The 13323-nt window shown below is 31.0% G+C and overlaps 1 protein-coding gene across 1 annotated transcript; it reads right to left on the minus strand.

Moving 5' to 3' along the window:
* Nucleotides 1-7264: 7264 nt before the first annotated feature.
* On the minus strand, nt 7265-9870 carry LOC116345035 (neuropeptides capa receptor-like). The gene is made up of 2 exons (XM_031774050.1): nt 8868-9870; nt 7265-8777 (listed from the first exon to the last, which is right to left on the minus strand). Exons 1-2 carry the CDS (start codon nt 8892-8894, stop codon nt 7386-7388), a joined length of 1419 nt encoding a protein of 472 aa, XP_031629910.1. The 5' UTR covers nt 8895-9870; the 3' UTR covers nt 7265-7385.
* Between the last annotated feature and the right edge of the window lie 3453 nt (nt 9871-13323).

Below are 13323 nucleotides of genomic sequence, written 5' to 3' on the forward strand. Positions count from 1 at the left end.
TATTATATCGGCTATCAAGCAGAACGAAATAAGAAGATATAGATACAATTATTTTGTTTTGTTTTTGTTCATTATGCACTCGAGGATAACGAGGGTATGGCTTTTATTTGAAAAAAAAAAAAAAAAAATTACTTAAAAGAATGAGATAGAAAGAATGATCGAAGCAAAATAAACAAATGTGAAAAATTAATGAATTGTTCTCCCCCCATCCTTAATTTTCCCATTGCGTAGCAATTATTGAATATATAAATATACGTCAATATCATTTGACATTTTTACGGATAAATGTGATTTTTTCTAGAAATAAGGTCAAGCAAAGGAAAAACAAAACTCTAAATAAATATAACAATGTCATTAATTACTCATCAATATCAATGATTTAATCATTTCAGCATGAAGAAAATAATATCAAACAAAACAAATGAAGAATGAAACAAAACTATTTTAAAATGTGAAAAAAATCCACTAATTGAAAATCATTTCATGAGATCGACAAAAATCACCATCCCCATCGCTCACTACACACATACTTATACGGATATTTTCGAAAAGATCGAACACACACCAACAAGATCTCATTCGAAATTTGTGTATGTTCACATAACCACCATGTTTCTAAGCTTCACACGTCCACACATAATGAGAAAACTGGCAGAAATATCGACTATAGTCATATGGCATAGAGAATACCATTCATTAAAATGGAATAAATTTCAAAATTGCGTCTACATTATGGGCATAAATCGTTAGTTTCTAATTATTCGCGTTGTTAAAGTATGAAAACAAAACACATGTGTCATTAATTCATATCATTCAAAACATTTCCATAGATTCGAGAGAGAGAAAAAAAAATGCGACATTGCGATTCAAGTGAAAAAGATAATTTTCCGTTTCGCATATGAAAGCTTGAGCCTTTTTTCGAAAAATATTCATTCTTTTGATTTGACTGATTCTTCTTTTCTGCATTTAAATGTCAAATCTATATTTACAATGCAAAACTTAGAATCGTTGAATTCTGAATATCGGTATATTCGTATATTTCAATCGAATGAGGGATTGAATATTGCATTTGGATCAGAGTTTTATTCAATTTAAAGTGGATGGATGTTTTAACATAAATTGTTGTTTTTTTTTTCATTTTCTATGCTATTGTTATCGAACATATATCCCTTTTAATGCATCGAGCACTCACACGCTCACTCTTGTGTGTGTATAAACCTTGCAGTTTGATTGAATAACAGACGAACGTATGTTTTTCTTTCCACCGTTCATTAGAGAAATGTTCGAGAGATTCAACATCGTTTATAAAAAATAAAGTTCATTTCAAGTGAATTCGATCTGTGTTGGGTGGATTTAATAACGTGGTGTAGACACGTTTGTATGAGTGTATGTTTCAGTCATCATTCAATGCTGTCAAATTTCATTTGATTCGATTAATGCAAATGTTTATGAATTTCATTAGAGCATGTGGTTTCAGTATCGATATCATTTCATATTATTTATTTTGCGAGAAAGAAGTGAAAATAGCATACACAAATCGTTCATTCAACCGCATCTAATCATCATTTCAAGTCGTCCGAATTCATTTTGATTCAACAACCAAAACCATAATCATTTCAGCATATACATACACAGAACCAAACCGAATTAATTATATACACCATGAAAATAAAATAAAATTCAACAGAAAAGCAGTTAGAAAACAACGAAAAAATTTGTCATTTACACGATTTTAACAAAAAATTTAATAAAATTAGAAACGCCAATAAACCAATAAAAGAGAGAAAAATGAAACAAAAGCAAATTTAAAAAAACACCTTCTTTTAGAAACCGTTTTCAATTTAATTATTAAAGTTACTTAAGATTAGACGAAATAACAAAAACTATTCACATGTTAATGGCATTCCGATTGCGCATTTTCTCTATTAAAATCTCCTTTTTTTCTGTCAATTTGTTACTTTTACGCGCTGCCAATGCAATTTAAAATTAACTATAAATATATACTATGGATGTAATATATAATCCCTTACACATCGTTCGCATACGACATAAAATTGACTAAATTTTAATGAATAATTTATGGAATTGATCTGCCTATACTTTCATACATTTTATGCTCAATTGATTCGATTTCGTACACATTTCTTTTTATTTTCGTTTAAAACGTTTTGCTTTCAATCATTTCAATTTCTTTAGGTCGATGGAACCATGTCAATCGAATCCATTTAATTAAAATGGTTTTGAATTACAAAAATCACAATGAATTAAAAAAAAAAAAACAATTGGATCATTTCAAACAACGAAACATAGAGATTGAATGTATGTCTCATTTTTTTTTAAATTGTTCACACAAATGGAATTAATATTGTTAGGGCGATTTTTTTCAGTTATTTATTCTATATGCGATAGATCTTTCTTGCTTGAAATGAAATGTCAAAAGAAAATCAATTGAGAAACCGATCAATTCTTACAAGAATAAAAAGAATAAAAGATAACATGTTTTTTCTTAGATAAAACGTTCAGATTTATATACGTTAAAGTTGTTTCAATGAATGATTTCAAATTGAAAACGTTTCCTTCCTTTCAAAGAAATATAGCCTTTGCCCCAACAAAAATGCGGTACTGAATCCAATTTCGAAAATGCGTAGACTAATAAAATTGTTTTGCTGTGTTTTTTATATATATAATAGCAATTGAGCAATATCATATAGCTATTTTTCTTTTCCAAAAAAATGAAATGACCCAAACATAAAATAGACTTATAAAAGCAATTGGCACCAATAGCATAGCACATTGGTTACCACATACCGGTGGAATATCCAACAAAAAAAAACAAGAAACAAAAAATAGCGAATTAGTTAATGTAAGTTGTTAAATCTTTTTGGATAAATTCAATATTTACAATTGAAACAACGACCAATTTCAATACCAATAAAAAAAAGTGACACAGAAAATAGAACAAACCAACCACACACTATTGTCATTACGAATTTTGTTGTTATCATTTTAAAAGAATTGAGTTTGAATGGGTTTGACCGTTTGAATGTACGATTTCAAGTAGAAGCTCGAAATAAAATGGAAAATCATATTTATCGAATTATCTGGTCGACGATGATCGAAATCGGAAAAACGTCTAACAACCAATGAATTTATCTGAGAATGAAACACGCACAGTTCATACACTGTGCTAACGTATCGAAATAAATCATGCAACTTAGCTAAAATATATTTAAACTAAAAGAATGAATCATTTGGTTTTTTTTTCTTCTTTTAAACATTTACATGTCGTTATTGTTTTCCCATTTTTTGAGTGGACCTTTGAATTCTAATAAATCTAATTCTTTCGATGCTAATATAAAATTATTATATAAATTGTTGAAAACTTTTATTGCAATATTCTTTTATTTATCAAAAATTTTTCTCTTTCCCATTTTTTTTTTTTGGCTAATGGTAAAAATTCACGTTTCCCAAGAAAAAAAAATTTACAATTCTACGTAACACATCCATAATTTTTGATATCATATCTTTATCTCTATTTCTTCTTTAAAAAAAAAACATAAATTTAATAACAAAACACTCAATTCTCAATTTTTCTGGTGATTTTATCTGTTTTTATATAGTATAAAAATGATATGCAAACAAAACCAAAAACAACACTCTACTCAACTAAATGTTTCAATGTGTATAGATGTATGTGTATTTTATTTATTCGTTAACTACATGTTGATAGTGCATTAAGAACAAAATATAAATACAGAACCACTACTTACCGAACAAACAAAAAATGACACGAACGACAATTTTTTCTCTTTCTGCATGTGCGTTTTTTTAATCTATCTTAAATTTTATTATTATTATTATTCAACGTGTATGGTGTGATGAACGCATAACAAGGATAAAAAAAATAAGTAAACGAAAACATATCAATTTTAATAAAGAAATTTTTGTTGTCAAAATACATATCAACCAAAATGGATAAAAGCAACAACCAAAAATGTCTTATTAGATACTTTTTATTTACAAATGGAGAAATCTAAATATAAAACGCTAAATTTGAATAGCCATATCAAAATTTAAAAAAATTGCATTTTATTTATAGTTAAAAAAAATTATAAAATTCATTTCTCTTGGATTTTCTCTTTAAATTAATCCATCGAAAAAAAATTAAACTATTTTTCCTGACTCAATTTTTGAAAAAATTAAGAAAAAATGAACGAAAAACAAAAGCATATACCATTTGCAATGTTGTGATCAAATGAATTTCCAAGCATTATGTTTCAAGAATGCAATGTAGAGATTAAAAAAAAACTTCCCCAAACGAACAAAAAAAAAAACATAAATAATTTACTTGTATCACAGATGTCACATGATCAAACTTTAACGCATCACAGAAGAATTTATTCTACCGCAAAACTATACACAGTTCCTTTTTTATGTAAATTCGGTGAAAAATGAATGAATTTTTTTAATCGAGGGGAAAAAATGACAAAAAACAAACCGAATACAATTTGTTTTTATGAAATAGTGATTGAAATTTGAAAAAAAAAAAACATGAGAAACTTCACTCCACATTAAGCAATGAAACAACCAAACCTATCACCAGTTGTCCATATATTGCGTCCAAATGATGCAACTTGGTTATAATTTTGGTAATTGTTGTCATTTTTTTCTATATTTGATCTACGAAATACATCTTCTTTTGCCAACACGAAAAGCAACAACAAGTGTGCGGTGAATAAATTCATCTCTAATGTGCGCAAAGACTGTCATTTTTAAGAGTTTAAATCAATGAAAGTCATGAAGAAAAATGTGTAATATAATCTATTTAAAAGATTTTAATGTAAATACCACTTAAGATCTAATCCAACAACACAGACAAAAGAAAACTAACCCGTAAATTGATCAAAAACTCAAAGTAAAGAAATTCAAATCATAATTATTATAGAACAAATAATAATAATACAAAAAAAATAATAAAATAAAATACAAAAAATAGAGACACGTCTTTTTTTTAAATAATTTTTCAAGCCTGTATTTGAATAAGTGGTGCAAAAAAACTTATTTAGTATTCGCTGAATCATTTGTGAGGGCATGTTTTTTCGCCATCGTTTCGGGATCGGAAATTTAGATCAACTCAAGTTCGGTTCCATAGAGGTGCTCATTATATTATTTTGTAAAAAGAAAATGAATAAGTTACAAAAAATGATGTCTCTTTTCTCGCATCTGTCAACCGTTTGAAAACTGTCGTTTGAGTGTTAAATCGACGTAAACTCATTTGAGCCATTTCATTCATTAAAGCAGTTCCGACTAAAATTCTAATTTCGTAGATTGAGCCAATACAAATCTGGGTTCCACCATTTGCTGACAAATCATAAAGTGGCTAGTCCGGTGTATTTAAATCATCTTTTTAATGTTTGCCATGGCAAAGGGCCAAATTACATTTTGTTTTGGCTATACATAAGAGTATCATTTGACGAGCTCAAATTTTTCGACTAGACATGTGCATGGGATTCTCTGATGAGGACCAAGAATAAGAAAAAAAATGATTTTGAGGCAAGCTGTTTTTACACAAATCTAATGTTCGCATATCGCATGTCACATGAACTTGAAGTGAGTCCGTGTGCATGAAATGAAAAGAATAAATTGGATGAATAAAGTTCCGTTAGTGAAATGAGCTATTTTCGTTCATCAATTTCAATATTTTCGTTTTTAAATCATTTCACATTTTATTACAATTGAATCATTTGTTCTTGGGAATGTGCCGACTTTTTTATTCGACCAATTTGAGCAGAAATTTATGCTAGAATTTACTAGGGGCTTAATTCAAAATTTTCAACGACTGAATTCTATAATAATATCTAAATTAACTGAATTTTTCAGCAAACGAATGAATTCCGGTGAATTCTAGGGCGATTTCATTCAAATATGTGAGATAGTGGTGAATAGTTTCTGCTGGCAATTACTGCAATATTTATATTTTGTATAACAAAATTGTAAATGTTTTTTATATTTTTTTAATAAAAATTAATTTTATTTTCAATTTTGAGCGATTTTATATCGAAAACAATCGGAAATATTGAAAAAATAATAAATTAAAAAATATTGCGGTTTTCATAACCTCACTTTATTAATTTGACACATTTCATTCTATTCACACGAATTCACCGAACTCATCAATAACCACTCGATTCAAAAGTGTGAATTTACGTGAATTCCTGTTAATTTTTTGCCGTATTAAGCCCCTAGAATTTATGCATCAATTCATTCAGTATTTTTTTTTTTCAAATGAATTTTCGGATGACGTTAGCACATTCGAGAAATTACAGTTGACGCATCGCCAATGAAGGCTTTTGACGCTATCTCAAATGCCTGTATATTTGCATCCAATTATTGCTTTGATACACAACATTTTTCACATATGTAGTAGCTGTTTGTACGTTTACATCTTATCAAATGTTGCGAATTCGTTATAATGTACCGTTTGGAATAAAACTTGACCGTTTTTTTCCCTTTTTGTAAAATAATCAACTTTTTTGCCTTGAACATATTAGTGTATAGTTTCTTTCGAAATACTTTGGTTATATTTGGAAATAATTCACCGAGATTATTTCTTAAATTTCAGTATATTTCCGTAGTTAATGGTTGGTGTTGTACAATAGCTAGTTAAAATATTATTATTTTCGATCTTCGAATTTGAATTTTCTGCATTTTGTGGTGGAAATGGGCATTTGCTTCGAATGTTTATGCATAAAATCGCAAGTAATTTTCATTTAAAGTGACAAATAATGCGGAAAAATCATATTCAATGCCAAAAATAAATAATATCGTCTTTGTGTTGATTTGACGTCGGCATTTTGACATCCACCGTTCCTAATGTCATTTGAATGATTTCAACAATGAATTGCACTGACATAATTTACCTTGTACGAATATTCAAATGAACCGGTTATCCATAAGCTTTTAATATTCTCTTCAACAAATAAAAGCAATAAACGTTTATTTTTTTAATCAGTGAACGCAATCAAATGGAACTAATATCATGAAACGCATTACATGAGTATGCGTGATAAACTAAATCAATTTAAATGATATCACAGATACAATTGGATTTAAGTCCCATTAAACTGACGCTAACACTTACACATTGATGCGAATATGATGTTTTTTTTTATCTCTTTTGTCGTGGGCAGATAAGTTCATTGTAAAACAAAAAAAATATCTTAATCATATTATCATTCTTTATTTACACAAAACACTAATTAAATTCATTTCGTTGTATTTTGTTTTATTAAATCGACATAAAATAGAGTTGTTCAAGATTCATTTTTTTTTATGCCGTGTGTGTATCTATGAAATAGGTGACTTGTTTTAATACTGATGGACGTTCATGTGATGATGGCTGTATCTTTGGGTTCTTTTTGGGATCCATTTAGGCTGATTGCTCTGCTTTGAACGCTGGCCGTGCGTTGCATTCGTTTTTGTGAGAGTCGCAACGATCGTGTACGTGGAAATGAACCAGTCTCTGCATCAAATGGATCGCTCAATTGGGTAGCAAGCATTGCAACATCGGTGTCACCAGTATCTAAGCTGTTGCCGTGGCCTTTGCCACTGCCACCACCACTGCCGGTTGTTTTTCGCGATAATTGTCGTGGTGTTGATATAAGTTTATGTTGCTTTTTACCGCATAAAGTTTCACGAAATGCGACACGATACCGATGCGACATCATATTATAGATGATTGGATTTATTGTACACGAAAAATAGTAGAAAAATCCCGAAATTGCAAATAAAATCGAATGTATCAATTCGAAACGTTTTCCATAAATCGATACAATGCGTTGTGCATGAAATGTGGTCCAACAAATGAAAAATGTGAGCACAACAACTGCCAACATTTTGATAATGGCACGTCTGGATTTCGATTGTTTCGTTGAACCACCACTGGTGCCGGTCGAACGGATGCCCAACTCTTTGGTATGCTTTGATCGTGATCGAATTTCAATGGCCATTTTGGTATACAGTATGCAAATAATCAACATTGGTATGGTAAAAAAGACAATGGTTGATGTTTGATATAGGCCGGGCGGTGATGAAAATGTTCCACAAAATGCTGATTCGGGTGTATCAATTGACTGTTCGCCCGTATAGTTATTCGGTGGTGGATATCGTATATAATTGATCGTACGATAATATGCAAATGGTGTTGCGCTCAATAGACTTATTAACCATATAGCAGCTATAATACGAACGGCACGTTTTAAACCGCTCATTGTATACGAATGCAATGGATAGCATATCGCTAAAAAGCGTTCCATTGAAAATGCAACGATTGTCAATACGCTTACATACGAACATGCTTCTGTCAATAATGAACGAAATTTACAAAATGGTAATCCAAATAGCCAGGGATATTGATGCCAATATACTAATATATCAAATGGTAAACCAAATAGCAAATATACCATATCCGAAACAGCCAAATTGAACAGATAGTAATTGGTTGCCGTATGCATTGATGAATTGCGTACGATGACAATGCAAACGATTAAATTTCCAACAATGCCAGCCAATAGTATTAACGAATAGACAAGTGTTATTGGTATCGCATACAATAGATTTTGCATTTGTGGTCCACGCTCGTGTGCGATAAAGTCGTTTCGTGAACAATTGAACGTAGTCATATTATCCTCATCGCATACATCAATGATTGAAACATTCATTTTTTTCTTATTCTTCTGCTGTTCCTCCTTCAATTTTAAGATGATGCGGTAATTTATCTTGAAATAGACAATTTCCATTAAAAGTCGTTTCATTGAATAACAATAAAATATAATGATTGTGAAATAAAAAAAGAAAATTTACTATACCTCATCAGTCAATAACAAACACCACATACACAAGAGAAAAAATAAATTTACTCTCGCTCTTGCTCCCTCTCTCTTTTACTCTCCGTTACTCTAACACAGTCACTGTTGCTCTCACTATCTCGACACAATTATCAAAATTCGCTCTTCGGTCCCGATAAAACTGACGTGTTTTTCATTTCAATGATTAAAATCGTATCGTACACACACCGTATGTATTGTTTCTATTTTTTTTTTGCTCTTTTATTCTCTACATTCTCTGTGTACTCGTTTTGCACCATTTGACTTTTATCTTTAAAACATTTTCTATCTCAGTCTCTTTTCACTGTAGTCGTTCTATGTCTATTTAACGTACAATGCAAATAAGATCAACCTTTATCTGGTGTCACAAGCCTTGAAAACACCATCATATTGTTCCTCTTTGACTCTAATTTGATTTGTTTTCTTCCTAGCTATTTTTCGCAGTAAATTAAATCACCAGCGTTATATATGACAAAAATAATTCGGATGCTATTTTGCACTATCTTTTCAATATTTTCTTGCGATGCTTTTTCACGTTTAAGATTTTTTCACGATATATTTAAGTAAAAATTATCACTGAATATATTAGGTTGCGGTCAGATCACAAAAAATAAACAAATTATCACGGAATTATAGTTATACATTATGGAAAAACTGTGTGTGGTCTTCCTTGTCGCTTTTCGATGAAAATCACGTCATTCACAAAAATAAAATATTATGGTTTTCCACGTCAATTTAATATCACAAATACATTATGTTAATTAGAGAAAAAAATCCCATGGAAAGTAGTTTTTCAGACGATTTTACTTCTTTTTTTTCTCTTCAAAATCAGATAATCGGAAGAAGATATAAAAAATGAGAATTTGTTATCGAGGATGTCTACATTAAACAGAAATATAAATGCAAATGAGAGAACACAAAGCAATTATCCATGAGATAGATAGATGAATATTATAGAAACAGATTCGTGAGGGAAAAGTACACGGCCGATAGATAAATGAAATTAAAAAGGAGAAAACAACAACAGACTAGCAACAACAGCGGCAGCAACAAAAAAATTATTGTGCGAAAGCGTGGACACACACAGAACACTCGACAATTTGCCGCACGTCTTGGGAGAGTGACAATATAGTGTGGCGGCAAAATGAAAAAGAGAGAGCGAGAGAGAGACGCAATGAAGCAAACTGAAAGCATCACCCAGCATCTCTCTCGTCGACACATAGGAATTGGCAACAGGCAACAAATGTTACTTGTCTATTCGTTGCGGCTATAGAGCACTAACAACAATCCATCAAATCGTCATTTGGTGCGCTTCATTCAGACTTCGTTACCTATACAGCCGACGATAGTTACAGTTTTGTTTAATCTTTGTTGCAGATTCGATTGTTGTTGTTTCCTCATTTTAATTTTGAAAGCTGCTTTGTGTAACATTGCTTCGATAACAAATGCGTATGTGAAAAATGATTTATTTATGAATTCATCTCTTACAGCGACACACACGCTGCGTGTAAGGTGTTATATTTGCTATTCGGTGGTGGGACCAGAAGGGGCCGTTTACAACTTAAGCGGAAAACGAACACGATTTTTAAGCGTTTCTGTCATTCCAATAAATGTTACGGAATGGGATTGACATTCGATGCGGAAAATGTATGCAAAATGCAAATAACGTTCATAGAACAATTAATATGGAGAATTTCAAATTTGGGCTCTCAAATTTGATTTTGAATGGGGACGTACAATTATCGAGTTTTAAATAACATCAAAGCTATTGTGATGATGATCCAGATTTGTAACTTAACAACAACGCACATTGCTTGTCGTTCTGACATTGACCTCTTTCAAACTCATTCTCTCTTTCAACCTGTCTTTCACCTTCTTTTGAAGAAACGGTCAATTTTCAGTGAAATGTGAGAGATGAATTTAGAGATTGGATTCATCAAATTTCAGTCAAATCGACGCCAAAAAGAATAATATCGCGTTGCATTCGCTGTTTGCAATTTTTTTATAATAACTCAATTTATATAAGAGACAAACTCATATTGGTTTCTCAACAAAATGTAGAAACGTCAAAATACGAATAAAATATTGATTTACACATAGAAACCGTTTTTTGGCTTTAAATTATTGAATAAAACATACATTCTACTTAAATGTCTCAGCTAAAGCATTGAAAAATATCTCCTATTTTGCGCTAACCTATTGAAAAATAGGACAAGATACTAGGAGATAGCACTTAGAATTTGGTAATTGTTGCATATATTGATTTCCCCTTTTGTTTATACATTTCAGCAGGAGTGTTTGAGTTTAAGTGACTTGGAATGATTTCTCTAATTGAAATTTAAAATTGTTTCATTAGAATGATTTGAATAGAAGATTTGATTTAAATTAAAAATTTTGATATATCGTTCGCAAAAAACACTGCTGAAAGATCTTATCACTGCTGAAAGAGGTCACAGAAGCTGAGTGTATTTGCTTGATTGGTCATGATACGAATTCGAATATTAATGTAATTTAATTAGAATGATTAAAAGCATCAAATAACAATATTATGTTATTTCAATTCGTAATCATTTTTCGGTGATATTTTGCGATGCTATTCAAATTTTTTAAATATAGCGTAGTTATTATTCAAAAGTTGAATTTAACTGTTAGGGCAACTTTTTTTTAGTGATCAGTGAATTGAATTGGATCTCTATTCTGTTTGAGGAATGAATTATGTTCAAATAAAAACCAGTGACCAATTCGCATTGCAGTATAGAGTACTTCGTTGTTGATATTGAATTATATTGACTCGATAAGGATTTAATTTAAACAATGAATTTGTGCGGTTCTTCTTCGTTTATGCTTTGAAGAAGATCCGCATAAAAGAGAATACGCAAAAACGATATTTTGTATGAAATTAGATGGAAAAATACAATTTTATACGGAGTGTCAACTAGTTCTCAATTTTATAAGACAAGCCATCTAGTTTTCATTGTATAATTTCTTTGTGTGTAAATTGTAGTTTTTCCGATTGACAGTTATTTTCGCAATATTTGTTTACATTTCCATTGCGAATGAACGTAATGAAAGAACGGTCCTTCGTCGGGGTTTGTGGACAGCAGTCTATGTATTTTGGATGGATCCTTCAGATTTCTTTTTGAAAAACTATCTATTTCTGCTTGCCGCTCTTCTGGTTCTTTTGACACGAATTCATCCATTTTATCGGCATCTATAACATACGCCATGGTATTTGCGATGAAAACAAATTTATCCACAGTGTCCGTCAGTAAACCAATAACCATCCGAAGGTCCTTCCATTTGGAATCGTTTTCTTCATTGCTACCGATGATTTGGTGATCTTATCTTCAAATAAATAGTTTATTTCAGATCGTTGATCATCTGCGATTTTTTAGCCTTCGTGGAAAATTAATTGATTTTGAATTTGGGATCGTATTTTACGGGTTATTTGTTGAATGTTTTTTTTTTTGGCCGGTGTTGATGTTAAGTTGAGTAACTTCTTTTTCGTATAATGTGTATCTGGTAAATACAAAGTCCACGGATCTTGTTGGAATTTAAACTCTGTACCATCAATCACAATACTATCTTTTGTAAATTTATATGACGATTCTGGTGAAGCTGATCGTGATGAAAATGATGTGGTGTTTTTGTTTTCGATTTGTGAGTCTTCAATATTAACGTCAACTGACATTTCACTTTTATCTTCATTTTCATCTTCGTCATTTTTTGACTCACTTGGATCCTCAACAATTTGCTTTTTTCGTTTTGCTGGTACTGGCATCGGCAGTTTAATCACTTTAATTTGCACATGCCGACCTGGATTTGCATAGTGTCGCTTTCGTACAAATCTTTTTTTCACTCCGGTCGCCTGTTTACTTTCTGAGTTCACCCTTCCGATATGACCTAAATGAAACTCAACTAGTTGAATGTTCAATATATACTGAATTTATTGAGAGTGGTGCGAGCACACCGCATCGAATGACAGCAACATCGGACGGGTGTGCAAAGATGCCTAAAGGCTTTACATTCATTATGTTGCTCACCAAGAAATGGTGTTATTAAATGAAACATTTCAAATTAAATCTGTTCGTTCAATGCGTTTTCGCTTTTAAAGGATTTATTTTTACATACTGCATGTGTTATTTCCACTCTGTTTGGTACATTTTTTTTGAATTCATTTGACTCAATAGTTGACGATGATGATTGACGGAAGGCGGACTGATGGCTAACAATAATACACATAAAAAGAAGAAAAATTGGGAGCTGGCTGCAGGTCTTTCTCCTGATCACCTTAAAAAAGATTTGGGTGTTTTTAAATGTGGAAATTACTAACATGGAACTTGGACATCCTTAGCATATTACTAGCTGCTTTCGGCTACATATATATACTAATGACTTCCAAACCGACAAAATTGCACTTTTTTCAATTAATTGCATC

The sequence above is a fragment of the Contarinia nasturtii genome, unplaced genomic scaffold (genome assembly GCF_009176525.2).
Source record: "Contarinia nasturtii isolate CC-2019 unplaced genomic scaffold, AAFC_CNas_1.1 Cnas_scaffold_1240, whole genome shotgun sequence".
Taxonomy (NCBI): Eukaryota; Metazoa; Arthropoda; class Insecta; order Diptera; family Cecidomyiidae; genus Contarinia; species Contarinia nasturtii.

Coding starts and splice junctions, on each gene's coding strand:
- LOC116345035 (XM_031774050.1), bottom strand. CDS start 8,894: ATGTGGTGTTTGTTATTGACTGATGAG. Junction 8,778..8,867: donor GTTTGTTATTGACTGATGAG/GTATAGTAAATT, acceptor GTCTATTTCAAG/ATAAATTACCGCATCATCTT.